Source organism: Eurosta solidaginis, chromosome 2 (genome assembly GCF_040869045.1).
Source record: "Eurosta solidaginis isolate ZX-2024a chromosome 2, ASM4086904v1, whole genome shotgun sequence".
In the NCBI taxonomy this organism is placed as follows: domain Eukaryota; kingdom Metazoa; phylum Arthropoda; class Insecta; order Diptera; family Tephritidae; genus Eurosta; species Eurosta solidaginis.
In genome coordinates this window covers 37433168-37447492 of record NC_090320.1, presented here as the reverse complement: position 1 = coordinate 37447492, position 14325 = coordinate 37433168, and the positions used below count along the sequence as shown (strand labels likewise).

The 14325-nt window shown below is 37.5% G+C and overlaps 1 protein-coding gene across 1 annotated transcript in view; it reads left to right on the top strand.

The window, feature by feature from the left end:
- LOC137241492 (zinc finger protein 208-like) overlaps positions 1 to 14325 on the top strand; it is a 184129-nt gene that overhangs the window by 150559 nt on the left and 19245 nt on the right. The window contains exons 11-12 of the mRNA XM_067769097.1: positions 5258 to 5506; positions 5571 to 6560. Coding sequence (XP_067625198.1) covers positions 5258 to 5506; positions 5571 to 6560 — 1239 coding nt within the window. The remainder of the gene's footprint in view (positions 1 to 5257; positions 5507 to 5570; positions 6561 to 14325) is intronic.

Sequence of the window (14325 nt, the reverse complement as noted above, 5' to 3'; positions counted from 1 at the left end):
TAATAAGTTGGATATAGTAAACAGAACTTTGGTATCGTTTTCGGAAGTCAATATGGTTTCCACTCGCATAATATATAAAAGAATTAAAATTTGATTCGTTGTTTCTTGAAGGACGGTTTTTATGTTTAGCTGGCTAGATCGCCAATGTGGTATTTAATATATAAATCACTATTTTATAATAAGCACTATTTATTTTTATAAAATATTTTTATTTAACCGCTCCTAAAAGTATGTTACAAAACGTTTTTAAATATTTCAACCGAATGAAAAATTTTGAAAGACAATATTTTACAATTGAAAAATAAAAATTAACAAGAACAAAAAAATTCAATTTATTTAAAGTAGGTACATTTAAAGTTGAATATAAATATAACCCTACACATGGTGCACCCACAGAGGATCATATGCCAAAGTCATCATCATCATCATCATCATTCTCCTCAACTCCTATTGGAGCATAGGGCCTCTACCACCGACTTAAATCTTATTCTGTTAGGTGCAGTTCTTGTGATGTCATTCCACGTATATCCTGCGTCTTCGAGTTCTTTATCCACAGTTCTGCGCCAAGTTTTCGCAGGTGCACCAGGTCGTCGGCTTCCTTGTGGATTCCATCGCAATGCTTGTCTGGCTATATTTACTGGAGGTCTTCTGAGAGTGTGACCAATCCACGACCATTTACGCTTGGTTATTTCTGTGGTAGCCTTAGGTTGATTTGTTCTAGACCATAAGTCGTCATTTGAAATTCTTTCCGGCCATCGAATTTTCATGATTCGGCGCAGACATTTATTAATAAAAACTTGTAGACGTTTCTGAATTGAAGTTGAGCTTTTCCACGTCTCGCAAGCATAAAACAGTACTGATTTAACATTCGAATTAAACAGTCGAAGCTTCGTTTTTAAAGATATTTGGCTGGACCTCCACACGTTTGCCAGTTGCCCAAAAACCATTCTTGCTTTGTTTATGCGAGACTGAACGTCCTCATCTGCACCGCTCTTATTTGAGACAATACTACCAAGATAAACAACGGACTCTACACCTTCGATTTCATTTTCGTCAACCGTAAGCGTCAATGGCCTTGATGAAATACTATAGCCGCATCTTATGACTTTGGTTTTCGCTGTATTGATGCTTAGTCCGGCCTCCTTTGCATGTGTGTTGACAGCTTCTAAATTGTGTTGAAGGTCAGTACTTCTGTGGCTTAGCAGACAGACATCGTCCGCATATTCTAAATCCCCTAGCTGAGTGAAAGGCGTCCACTGTACACCGTGTCCACCATTTTCTGCGTTCCTCATAATCTCGTCTAATGCCAAGATAAACAAGAGCGGCGAGAGTATGCATCCCTGTCGCACCCCGCTTTTAATTTCGAAGGGTTCTGAGAGGCGCCCATCGTGACTCACCCGGCACTTAAATTCGGCATACATTGCCTTTATAATGTTGATTATTTTATTGGGCATCCCTCGTTTTCGTAGTATTTCCCAAATATATTTCCTCTCGAGACTATCAAAAGCCTTTTTAAAGTCGATAAAAAGTAAATAAGCTGATGTTCTATATTCACAGCATTGTTCAACAATGATTCGGACGGTATTTATTAGATCAACACAGGATCGGTTTTGTCTAAAGCCAAACTGATTTTCTCTTAGAGTTCCATACACCGCCTCTTGAATTCAGGACAGTAAGATCGTGGAGAACACTTTGCTAGGAATCGAGAGTAAGGTGATACCTCTGTAGTTGTTACAATCAGAGGTATCTCCCTTTTTTGCGACTTTTACAAGTATGCCTTCATTCCACTGACGAGGGTAGGATTCTTCTTCCCATACCTGACGGAAGATTGGAAGTAAGGTTTCAGCTGCGGTATCTGGATCTGCTATGAGGTATTCAGCATATATGTCATCAGTTCCTGGGACCTTGCCCTTTTTTAAGGACTTGATTGCTGAAATTATTTAATTTTTCGTAGGGGGCGCGCTGTTTACCCCATTGAAGTGGGGTTGGCTGTTGTAGTTTGCAGCAATAGTGTTGGAATTTAAGGTCGCTTCATCTACAGGATTATTTAATACTTTCTTGAAGTGTTCCACCCATACACTCATTTGTTGTTCGCTTTCAGTAATAAGATTTCCGTTTAAGTCTTTTACTGGTTTTTGACCACTCCTGTATTTTCCGGTGAGTTCCCTACTAATCTCATAGAGTTCCCTCATATTATTTAATCTGGCTGCCGTTTCAGCTCGACTTGCTAATGTGTCATGCCAAAGTACTTAAGAGGAATTGTGTCGGAAAGAATTATCGGAGTGAATTTAATTTAAAATGAAAGTAAATGAAGAGTGGCAATGCAACTTTTATATTTTATACTACGAATATTCTAATGTTATTTAGCATTTGCGTGAATAAAGAAACTAATATTTCTCTATACATACTATAGTATGTATACATAAACCCAGTGCGCTGTTGCATTTTATCAGAGTTGCCAAAGTAAAATTTTATTATTAGTTATTTGTATGCAGTATTTTACTTTTGGCAACTCTGTTCGATCGTCATCGTGTCGTGATCACGGTCGTTAAAACACGAGCAATGATCGGCTGATGGTGGTCCGCAAACCCATTGCAAAGGAGTATTGTTTGAGTACTCCAACATGAAGAAAATGGAACACGTAATCTAACAATTTTTGCAGGGTACTCGCGTTTTTTGAAGGGGAATACAAATATACGAACGAATCGGCTGGCAGACGAAACGATCGTTCCCAACGAGATACACAATCAGGCTGATAGTACCATGGTATAAAAAAGAAGGTAGTTCCACTCAAAATTTTTTGACGTATTTGGGGATTTTTGAAGTCTCATAATGTTTATTGTTTTGCTAGAAACGTTGCCATACCGTTACTGTTTACGGCGAAATTGTGGTTTTTCGGCATGGAAATTTCCTTCCGGATGAAAACACAATGGTCATCTGAGACAATAATAATAGGCTTTAGCACGATTTATGTGCATACATATCTATTCATAATACATGCAATTTTATTGAAAAATAGGAGATAATGACTCATACATTGGTTAATGACTAATATTTTTATGGTAGCTGGACCCAGAAAGAATACACCGAAAGTCCTGTTGTTCTAGCATGGCCCTATTATCATGCCTCTACAGTAGATATTTCTCAAGGCATGTTGAGAAAAAGTGTACCTCCAAAGTCTGCAGTGAGTGGTAGGTGTTTAATTTGTTACGTTTGTGGAACGCTACATCCATGTCAATGCTAAAAGGGTACATAGTGTGTATAGGCTGGGCTTTCCCCAAGGTGACCACTGGTACAACGGGCAAAATAACTCTCATAACTAGTAGCTAACCTGCAGAGCAACAGGGCAATGTGCCCCCTAAAAAATGTTTTAACAATTCCCTCCTCAAGCGCTACCCTTGAATTATATGTACAATAAATAAAATATGTGGACTTGTCACCATTAAATTTCATAAAAATTGCGTTTAGGTATGTTAAACTCTTTAGAAATTGCGATGTCGGTTTATAAGGACTTCATTTGGGCAATCAATTGACAAACGTATATGTTTTGTCAACATGTTCTGAGCAAACGTACGGACACTTGATAAGGCTATATTCCCTTGCTTTGTATACTTCAAACTACGTTTCTTCCACCAAAGCAATTTTCGGGAGCTCGAAAAATTGATTAAAACCCTTTTTTGTTATTTAAAATAACTATGAAAATAATTTTATGGAAATAGTCGTATCCGTTAATATGAAATCCATCAAAATTAAAAAAATGCGTAACATTTTTCAAGCTACCAGAGCTTGTTTTTGATGAAATTGTCGTTCCTCGTGTTCCAATGAAACATGAACCAGATACGGATAGAGATTTAACATGCAAATGCAACAACAATGTGATCCATATGGTTGACATTTTTGTTGCATTTGCATGTCAAATCTCTATCCGCATCTGGTTCACCCTTCATTGGAACACGAGGATTGTCCCCACAAAACTCAAGTGGCTAACGTCACACTAAATGGAACTACCTCCATTTTTTTTATCGTGGATAGTACAAGGTACCAATAACCGATGGCAATCGATGTGGTTATGATTATGGCAAGTTTGTTGAGGCATTTAAAGGTCCAATTAAAGGTGACTTATAACCATAAACGCATAACCAAATAAAACAGCTGATCGAACCCACAAATCACATTCAGAAGATTGCGCATTCACGAGTTCAAAATTGCTTCGTTCTGCGCATCTACGTCACACTTGACTGCTTGAGCAAATGAAGGAAAGAGAGAAAAAAACAAGAGCTAAAGGAAAATGACGTAAGAATTGCCAATAAAAAAAAGCTGATCTTTTGTTTAAATGCCTCATGCGCAATCTTGTGTGTGTGATTTGTGGATCGAACCTACCTTATGGAAATCAATGTAATCTATTAATGGTACCATACCATAACGCTAACGCCATAACCATATCATAGCCAACCAATTGGTTTTCAGTTTCTCGCCATATCCATAACCTAAAAATATTAAATATTTGTGTTGGTGAATTTAATAACTTTTTGTAGATTTTATTCATTGTTTTGGATACGCTATGTCTAAGAGGCTTATTTTTTGTGGAATATGTTTGTAATTTTTTGCGTTTTCATTTTTATGAAATATTCACGATTTTTAGGTTAAGAACCATTAATCGATCACATTGGAGATGGGTATGGTTACGACTATGGCGTTAGGGTTAAGGAAGTTTAATGTGGCTTTAACATGCCACCTAATAAAACCGCACTGCGTTTTTTTAGCGCACGCAAACAACCGGCGCTTTTTGCCCAAACCCAAATAAGCATGCGTTGCGACAATGTAAAGCATGTGTGCAAACGTCAAATCTAAATTTCACGCAGAACAAAAATTGGAAATCGAGTTAGGTTTTCACGCAGCAAATTCAATTTGGGTTGCTCTCATACAAGTTATATGTACATGAGACATTTTTGACAGAAAATGACTTGCGTGCGTTTATTTTAGGTTGGCGTGTAAGGAATTTTAATTAGTGCTTTAACCTGTTAATCTGTCAAATTAAAAACTATCGATAAAAGCGCTGAAAGCTTACCATCTCTAGGCGGACAAGTAAAATAGTAAACAATTCTCAATTATTATTTGTTCATTTGTAGCCAAAGCTTTTATAGCTGGTTGAAGAATTCAAATCAAAGAGACCAGTTTTAGCATAAACCACCCAGTACTCCATTTTGATTTGAAAAATTTACGAACAGCTCAAAAGTAGTTTTCAGTGTAATAATCCCTTGGTACAATGGCGGATGTAGGCATAGCAGAGGTTGAACCATGTTGGAATCACCACCAAGGCTTTTACGTTGATGAATGGAAAAATTGGTGCCGTCTGTGTGCTAAACATAATGCACAATTTATAAATATCATATCAGGACATTGCGAGACTCGGCCTGTCTCCACGACAGCAACACCAGCTTCATATCCTGACTACAGCAATAGAATGATCATTTCGCACATTATAGAAGAATTCTTCAGAGTTCATGTATGTGCAACGAAATATATAAAATAAATTATAGGTGCATTATTTAAAGCTTTTTTTTTTGCAGATTAAAGAGGATGAGAAATTATCACAACTAGTTTGTACAGATTGCTACAACATAATCAATTCCATGATGAAATACAGAGAACGTGTGTTCAAAGTTCAACAAATGTACGATGATTTAAAGAATGAAGCCAATATATTTAATTTAAATCCGAAAGACTTGTATGAGAAATACAACTTAAAAGAAGATGATATATTCTTTACAAATAATTCAACCGCCAATAATCCTGCCGTAGAGGAAATTTTTGTTGCTGATTTGTCATGTGCAAATGAAATTGTTGCCAACGTAGTACAAAATGAAGTTAAAAGTGAAGAAAAAGAGACACAGGAAGTTCCAGCAGTGGAGGTAGTATTAACTGAATTTGAAAATGACGAGGTTATGGATCCGTTTGGTGATGATTTCGGTGAAGATTATGCTCCAACTGCTGATGATACAATAGATAGCAGCAGTATTGATGATAATGATGACAAAGATAGTGTTAACATGAACTCAGAAGCCAGCGGTAAAAGAACGTCGAAAAATATTGTAACAAGATCAAAGCGACACAAAACTGACGATAAAAGTAATTTAGAGGAGAATAATGTAGATAATGATGTTCCTGAAGAATATAATTATCCATGTAAAAAGTGTGAACAAAAATTTCAACGCATCAAATTCTATGTTTCACATATGAAAAAAAAACATAAAGAAATAATCTGTCCACAATGTCCTGAATCGTGCCAAACTGCTATGCAACTAAGGCAACATATAAAAAATCATACAAATGAATATGCTTGCAACCATTGCGACAAAAAATTAGAATCTAAAGGGCGTTTAGCTAGACATATTAGATGTGCACATGAAAATGATAACCAGCCGCTTATTTGTGAAGTATGTGGCTTAACGTTACGTGCAAAAAAGCAGTTAAAGGAGCATATGCTGCAGCATACAGATTATGCTCCTTATGTATGCAAAGTGTGCGGCACCAGCTTTAAAGTGAAGAGTCGCCTAAAGGTAATACCAAAGAGAGTAGATTAGATTAGATTATTTATTTTATTTATTACGGCCAGAAGCCTAATTCGTAAATTAGAAATTTTACAGTTTTTTATCTTATAGCAAAGGTTTTACAATATTCATATAATTTTGTTTTAAATACTGTTATTTGGTTGCAACTTTTTATATCCATAGGCAGATAATTGTAACTTTTCAGACCCTTGTAGAAAATGTTCTGTTGATCAATTTCAGTTCTAAAAAACGGCAATTTGAAATCGTGTTTGCTCCTCGTATTTATGTTGTGAGTTTGCTCAACTAATGCTATATTTTTATTTAAATACTCAGGTACATTTCCATGTTTGATATTAAATATGACTTTCATGGAGTGGAAAAAAATCTTTATACCCTTGTTATGTATGCTCACAAACATTTCAGAAAACGATTCTAACTATAATTTAGTTCCAAAAGACACGCTCAAATCACAACACTAAAATTTTAAAGTGCTTGAAATTCACAGGCTTATTTTAATTTGCTTCCATCATGGTTTAAATATTACAAGGTAAAACCGGTGAGAGCCGAAATGACGTTTAAAAAAATTGTATTTATTTTTTATTTATTAGAAGGAAAGAAGTGCAAAATGCCTTCTTTACTGGAAAAAGGAGCACTAGTAAGAACACCTTCGGCTCGCTTTTTTTTAAGATACGGTTTTTGCTTAGATTAACTAAAGGCTTATAGATAATTAACTCTAGATTAATTTCTTAAGATCTGTTAACCTAAGGAATTCATTTATTTTGTCTATAGCTACAGCGTTATGATTTCTTAATAAACTAGAAGGGTTTGTATTTTCAAATAGGCTTGCTCTGGTTATTGCGAAATGGTGACATCTGTAGAGGAGATGAATCGCAGAGTTGGTTTCTGCATTACAGTGGGCACTGTGACACGCTCGATCCTTTAAGAACCGCCCCATGTTAATTAATCGTGTGTCCTATGCGTAGTCGGATAAACGCTTTCAAATTGTTGCAGGTGACTTTAATCGGGAATATAGGACTCCGCTGGTGTTTATATTCGAGTAGTGGTGGATATAATTCTTCCAATCTTCGAGTTTTGCTTTAAGTATGTGTATTTGAGCCAGTTTGGAGATATCCTTTTTAGAGATAAAGTTTTGAACTATAAGTGGTTCTTGGGCTGCTAACTTAACTCTTTCATCAGCAGCTTCATTTCCAGCTATTGAAACATGGCCTGGGACCCACATGATTTTTATTCGACTGTTGCTTTGTAAAAGTGTTTTGCGTATTGCTACTGTCAGGCTATCTGTACTGGACATATTTGTGATGGATGGTATGGTCGATAAGCTATCTGAGCATACTATATATTTTTCTTTGGTGCCGAGAGCAAATTGAGTTGCGCCTAGTAGCGCGCTAGCTTCTGCAGTGTATACAGAACAGAATGGAAGTAGGTGGCCGACCGTGATTGTATTGTGATTGGAATCTACCACCGCGAAAGCTGTTGTGGAATGAATTTTTGTACCGTCGGTATATGCGAATTTCCAATCTTGCTGTTCAAATTTTGTTGCGATAACTTTAAACATTTGTCTATAAACTGCTGCCGGTGTGGTACTCTTGTTGCTTCTGCTCATATCGGTTATAACAAACGATTGCATATTAGTCCAGATTGGAGGACTGTCACTTTTACTGGCTTAATAGGAATGCATGCTTCCTTCGCTGTGTTGATGCACCTTGTAATGGCTGAATTAAGGCGTAATACTTTGCTATTTCTTGCGACTGAATTCACTGCCTCACAAAGAATCGCGTTTTTGCAGTGTAGGAGCTGATGGGTCAACTTCAAGCTGTTTTGATTAGTTCTTTCTTCCACAGTCGGAAGCCCTGCTTCTGTCAGTATGCACCGTGTTGGAGATGTCAGGAATGTCCACAAGCTTCTTCTAGCTGCATCGTGGTATAGCGGTGATAAGCGTTTCATGATCCTGCGGGCACAGTGCCCGCTTTTGTTATGCCTATTAAAGTTGTTTGATGCAGCAGACAATGTTTCGATGATAAATACTTTATTACATTTCATCGTTTATCTAAGCTTGTTCTTAAATGTTCGACATGGAGTTTATATGTAAGCTTTTTGTCAAATACAATACCCAGAAACTTAAGACTACTGCTATTAACAAACTCCACATTATTAAAATTTAGACTTATTGATGGACATAGCTTTTTATTACAAATGTGGAAAGTTGTACATTTGTTGTATGACAGCTTAGCTCCCGAGATGTTTGACCAACTGGTTATTTTTGAAATTAATTGAGAAAAATCGCTTTGGACCACCGATAAGTCCTTACATTTGGAAAACAATAACAAATCGTCTGCATACATAATCCCATGGACTTTTTGCATTGAGACAGGATTTTATTAATTTCATCGAAAGCTACCATAAATAATACTACCGACAACGGTGAACCCTGAGGTATACCATTAAATAGTTTATAATTTTTAGAATACTTATTACATGTTTTGACACTAAAAGAGCTATTGGATAGAAAATCTTTTACGTAGTTATATATGTATGTTATTTCCGATCTCTCATTCTCAAAATCAAGGCTTAGGATGGAAACATGGTAGCCCCAGCGGGTTAGGGGATCAGAATATACCCGCGGTAGGTATGTCTGTCGTAAGAGGCGACTAAAATACCAGATTCAAGGGGTTGTGTAACGCAACCCTTCAGGTTGCCAGCGCAATATATAGCTTCTCCGAACCCAATTGTCTACCTCACCTATCCGCGGCGAATCCTGTTTAACAGACGAGGCTCTGGCGACCACAAGCTCCTCATGGAACTTGGGGGTGGGGAGGGGGGAATGGCCTGAAGGTTTAATGTGGCCACATAAATCGTTCCCGAGATGGTCGGGCTAGCACCTTAATGGTGCTGTGGTACCGGAGCGTACCGGATCTTTATCCGGCAAAGGACCATCACATCGATAACACTCCCCAAAGCCTTCGGGGAGCAACCTTATCGCTACAACAACAACAACAACATTAAAACATGGTTTTTTGAAGCTAGAGCTGTTGTGGCAAAGTGTTCAAATATCAGGAGTGCGTCTATTGTCCCTTGACCTCTGAAGGCAACCTGGTGTGGATCGATGAGCCCGTTTGACGAGGCAAACCACATGATGCGCTTTGCTATGATTTTTTCCATAACTTTACTTGAACAAGGAATTAGGGATATTGGTCTATAGTCGGAAGCCCGTGATGTGCATTGTTTCGACTTTGGAAGCGGCAGGACAGTGGAATTTTTCTAAGTGTGTGGTAATGAACCTTGTTCTAAAATGTTGTTGTAGAGCGCAATTATTCTTTGTTTTACTTTCTGCGGTAGATTTTGAGGCATCGGGTACGAAATGCGATCCCTGCCTGGAGTTTTTCGAGACATGTTTTTTACCGTCAAATCGTATTCGAATTCTGTTATGGGCAAGTCAATTAGTTTCGCTTGCGTTGATGGAGTATCATTATGGTAACCGCTTTCTAAAGTCATATTTTTATGTGAAACAAAAGCTTCATCAAAATTAGAGTCTTTAGAGTAGTTAGACCAAAACGCGCCCAGATGGTTTGCTATTTCTGTCGCGGAGCATATTGTTCCTTCATCTGACTAAAGCTTTGATTGAGTTAGGGGTATATGTGCCCGTCAGCATTTTAATATTTGTCCAAATTTTCTTTGGATCTGAGAAGGTGTTATCCCCTCCGTTAGCTTTTTCTAAACTCTCTCTTTTAGCTACATTTACCTCCCTTTTAAAAATTGCGTTCGCTTTCTTGTATTCAACAAGATTTTCAGGAGATCTATGTTTCTTATATATATGCCAAAGCTTCTGTTTCTTTTCTCTTAACGCTTGCAGGATTGACCTATATGGTACTACAGTCTTGCGTTTTCTCTTGTGGGTCTGGGGTACCGATAAGTGTGCTGCTGTAAGTACTATTTTTTTCAACGCGTTAGCTTCTTTGTTTATATTAGAGGACAATGGGTATTTCCTCATGGTTTCATTGGCCGAGAGTTGAAATTTCTCCTAATTTGCCTTTTCTATAATGAATTTTGGTTTTGGTGTCCCCGGGTTTGACCTAGCTAACAGAATTTTGGTGAGCAAAGGGAAATGATCACATCCATGCAGTTGAGAGAGAGTAGAACAAGATACTTTTGGGGCCAAACTAGAGGAGAATAGGCACACATCAATATGTGTGAAAGTCTGGTGTGTTGTGAAATGCGTTGGGGCCATGTCATTTAGCACCATCAAGTTATCTGAGAGCAAGTAATCTTCGATTATTTTTCCCTTTTGATTGGTGGATTCTGAGCCCCACAAGGGACTCCATGCGTTGAGGTCTCCTACTAATAAAAGATCTGTGTTAACCCCAGAGGACAATTCGAAGAGGTCTTTTACGCTAAACGATTGCTGGGGGGAATATACGTAGATATGATGGTAAATTTAACATTCGTGTTAACCTCGATAGCAATAGTCGCTAATCGAGATTGGACGTCTAATCGTTTGTGGGGTATGTCATTTCTAACCATAACGGTTATTCCTTGCTTGCTAGCCAGATTTTCTGGCAAGTTGTAAAAGTATGTTGTGTATGAATTAGAAATTGGCGCTGTTCTATTGAATGGTAGGTGTGTTTCTTGAAGCGATATAATGGAAGGTGAGTGCTCTTTTATTAGAAGGTGTAATTCATTCATGTTGTTGAATATTCCTTTTATATTCCATTGAAGAACATTAAAGGCCATGATCTTTAGCAAAACTGACGTTTAGGATGTCTCCTGAATCTGCGTTGGAAAATTCTATGTTAGAATTTGGCAATAAGTAATAATTGCTGTTTTGAATCAATTGCTAACTCAGTCGAGTTATAGGCGAATCGATTGTTGTTTGTTTATTTTCGGTTGTAATTGTGGTTTATTGGTCAAATTTCTGAGGTTATCATTGCTACACTTGCGGCTTCATCGAAATCAAAAGTGTTGTTATCTGCTTCTTTGTCAAAAGAAGTTTTATTATTTTTATTTTCAGGTAATTCATTAGTTACTTTGTTTTTTTGTAATGTGTTGTTTTGGTGTAGTAGTATCATTGTTGCTGGGGTTGGTTACTCCAGCGAAAGAGGATGGAGCTGAAGCTCTAGGAAATTGTGCCTGGTAGGCATCTTTCATGATGCATCTACGCTGAATTTTAATTTTTAAAATTTCTTTTCGTTCAAGGAATTTTGCACATTTGTTAAAGTTCGATGGGTGTTTTTCTTCGCAGTTGACGCATTGAACACGCGCGCAATTGTCATCGTGGGGTGGGAAGCTGCATGTTTGGCACAGAGCAGGTTTATGGCAGTGCTTTTTGGTATGACCTAGCTCTTGACATTGTTTACAACGCATAGGATTCGGGAAATATTCCCTTACTCGCGCTTTGTGCCATGAAATGTCGATTTTTTCTGGTAGCTTGTATAGGACGAAAGTGAGCAGTATTGCTCCAGTATGGACAGCTTTGTTATTTTCCATTTTTGTAAACTTGAAGACATTTACTACTCCTTCGGAGGCTAGCTCCTTTGTGATTTCTCCATCGGAAAGGATAGTAAGGTAGGGTGCAAAGATCATGCCTTTGACGAAATTAAGGTTTTCATGAAATTTGCATTTAATTTCACAAATTCCTGGTAGTAGTTTAGCAGAAATAAATTTATCAGCGGATTGTTTATCTTTCACTAGCACCAATAGGCTGCCGTACCTAAGTTCTGTGATCTTTTCAATGTTTTTGCTTCATAACAAAAATATAACAAACTGTAATATATTTGGTAATTCTATACGACAGCATGACACTCTTAATACACGTCCAAAAATAGCAAGAGGGGTATCAAAAGACGCGTTTTGGATCCAGGATCGCGAATCCGGAAGCGGAGGTAAAACATTTTGGGTATGTCAAGAGATATTTGCAAAAGCAGTCCTATTCGGGCAGCCGCCTTACGCAGACGTGTCTTTTTTTCGCAGCGCAACTAAGTCTATAGACACTATAGTGTAGTAAATAAGCTTGTATTGTATTTTTCTTCTACGCGACCGTTAGTGTATATATTATTTCTAAGTGGTTGTGTTAAAAACTACATATTTGGTAACTGAAATCAAACAAAATGAATGGGGATAACCCCCCTCATAGAAATAGGTTTAAACACTTGACGAGAATATATCTCTTCCTACAACCAAATCTAAAAGACCAAGGGAAGGGGATTTTGTACCTCTACCGCCAATAGCACAAAATGATAACCATATACCACGATACATCATAGCCACCGCCATCGCCCAAAACAACACTGAAACCCGACCATTAGCATCATATAACGTTTTCCAAATAGAAAAAGGGCTTAAACACATAAGTTCCGAATACTCTGAAGTAACAGAGCTTAAATCTGGTGACCTGCTGATAAAGGCAAATAACCTTAACGCAGCAGAAAAATTCATCAAAACAACCTATATTGATGTTGTACCAGTTAAAATATCCTTTCACAAAAACCTCAATTCAACACAGGGTAGAATATTTTCGAAAAACATTATCCACCTTACTGAAAAATAGTTATTGGAAGGCTTAGAAGCCAAAAAGTAATTGCAGTTAAGAAAGTCATGAAGGTAACTAACGATACACCAGCACCAACAGGAACAGCAATTCTAACATTGAATTTAATCCGGAGACCAGAAAAAATTAGCTTGGGCTGGGAAAAAGTCGCAGTTCCGGAATACATTCCTAACCCTATGAAATGCAGAAATTGCTTGAAGTTGAGGCTTACAAAAAATAATAACATCGAACGACCGCTAAAAGAAAATATCAAACAGGTCACTGCACCAGCTCCACAACCTTTAAATAACATTCAAAACCAAGAAAACACAAACCAAACACAAATCAGTACAAAATCACCTCAAAATAACATTCAAAAGACAAGTTCAAACTCCAATATTGATACATTGTTTACAAAGATAACAGAAAAAGCTAAACAACCTTAACATTAATAAAACACCCATACCAGCACAACCACTAAGTACGCACAAATAAAAAATGAATTCAACCCAGAACTTATCTTGTTCACTGACGGCTCTAGCCAGTGCGATACCTCAACCTATGCTTTAGTAGAGCAAACTTCAGTTGTCTCCTTTAAAACTCTGAAGCAAAGTCTATTACCGCTACATGCAGGAATTTTCGATGCAGAACTTGCAGCTGTTGAACAGGCAATTATATACGCTGCTGAAAGAAAAGCAAAAACGTTGATATGTTCCGACAGCCACAGTGTAGTCAAATACATTGGCTCTACTGAATATAATGGACCGGAAATCCAAAGACCTGGAGAGGATCAATTAATAAAAATCCTTTGGGTTCCAGGCCACATAGGAATCAAAGCAAAAGCAGCGTTTTGGTTACCATTAACTGTGGAAGTACCTTGCTATAGCAGTATTATAAGAAACCACTGTTATAGTTGTCAAGACGTTGAAGAACAAGAAAAATGGAAAATTTCAAATATATTTCTTCGAACACACAACCCGGGCACAAAGAGGCCAAACCACAACATAAACTTTACCAGGGATGAATGTATAAAGATTGCAAGAATGAGAGTTGGAACCACGCTGTTCAGCATATCTCATCATTACAATGATAATGGTCCGATTCAATGTTCGACATGCTCCACTGCATTGAGTCCCGAACACATGATACAAATTTGTCCGTTGACGAAAGTATCAACCCCCCATGGATGTTGCCCTAGACTGCAGTAAAACGGCAACGATAAACACTGTCAAT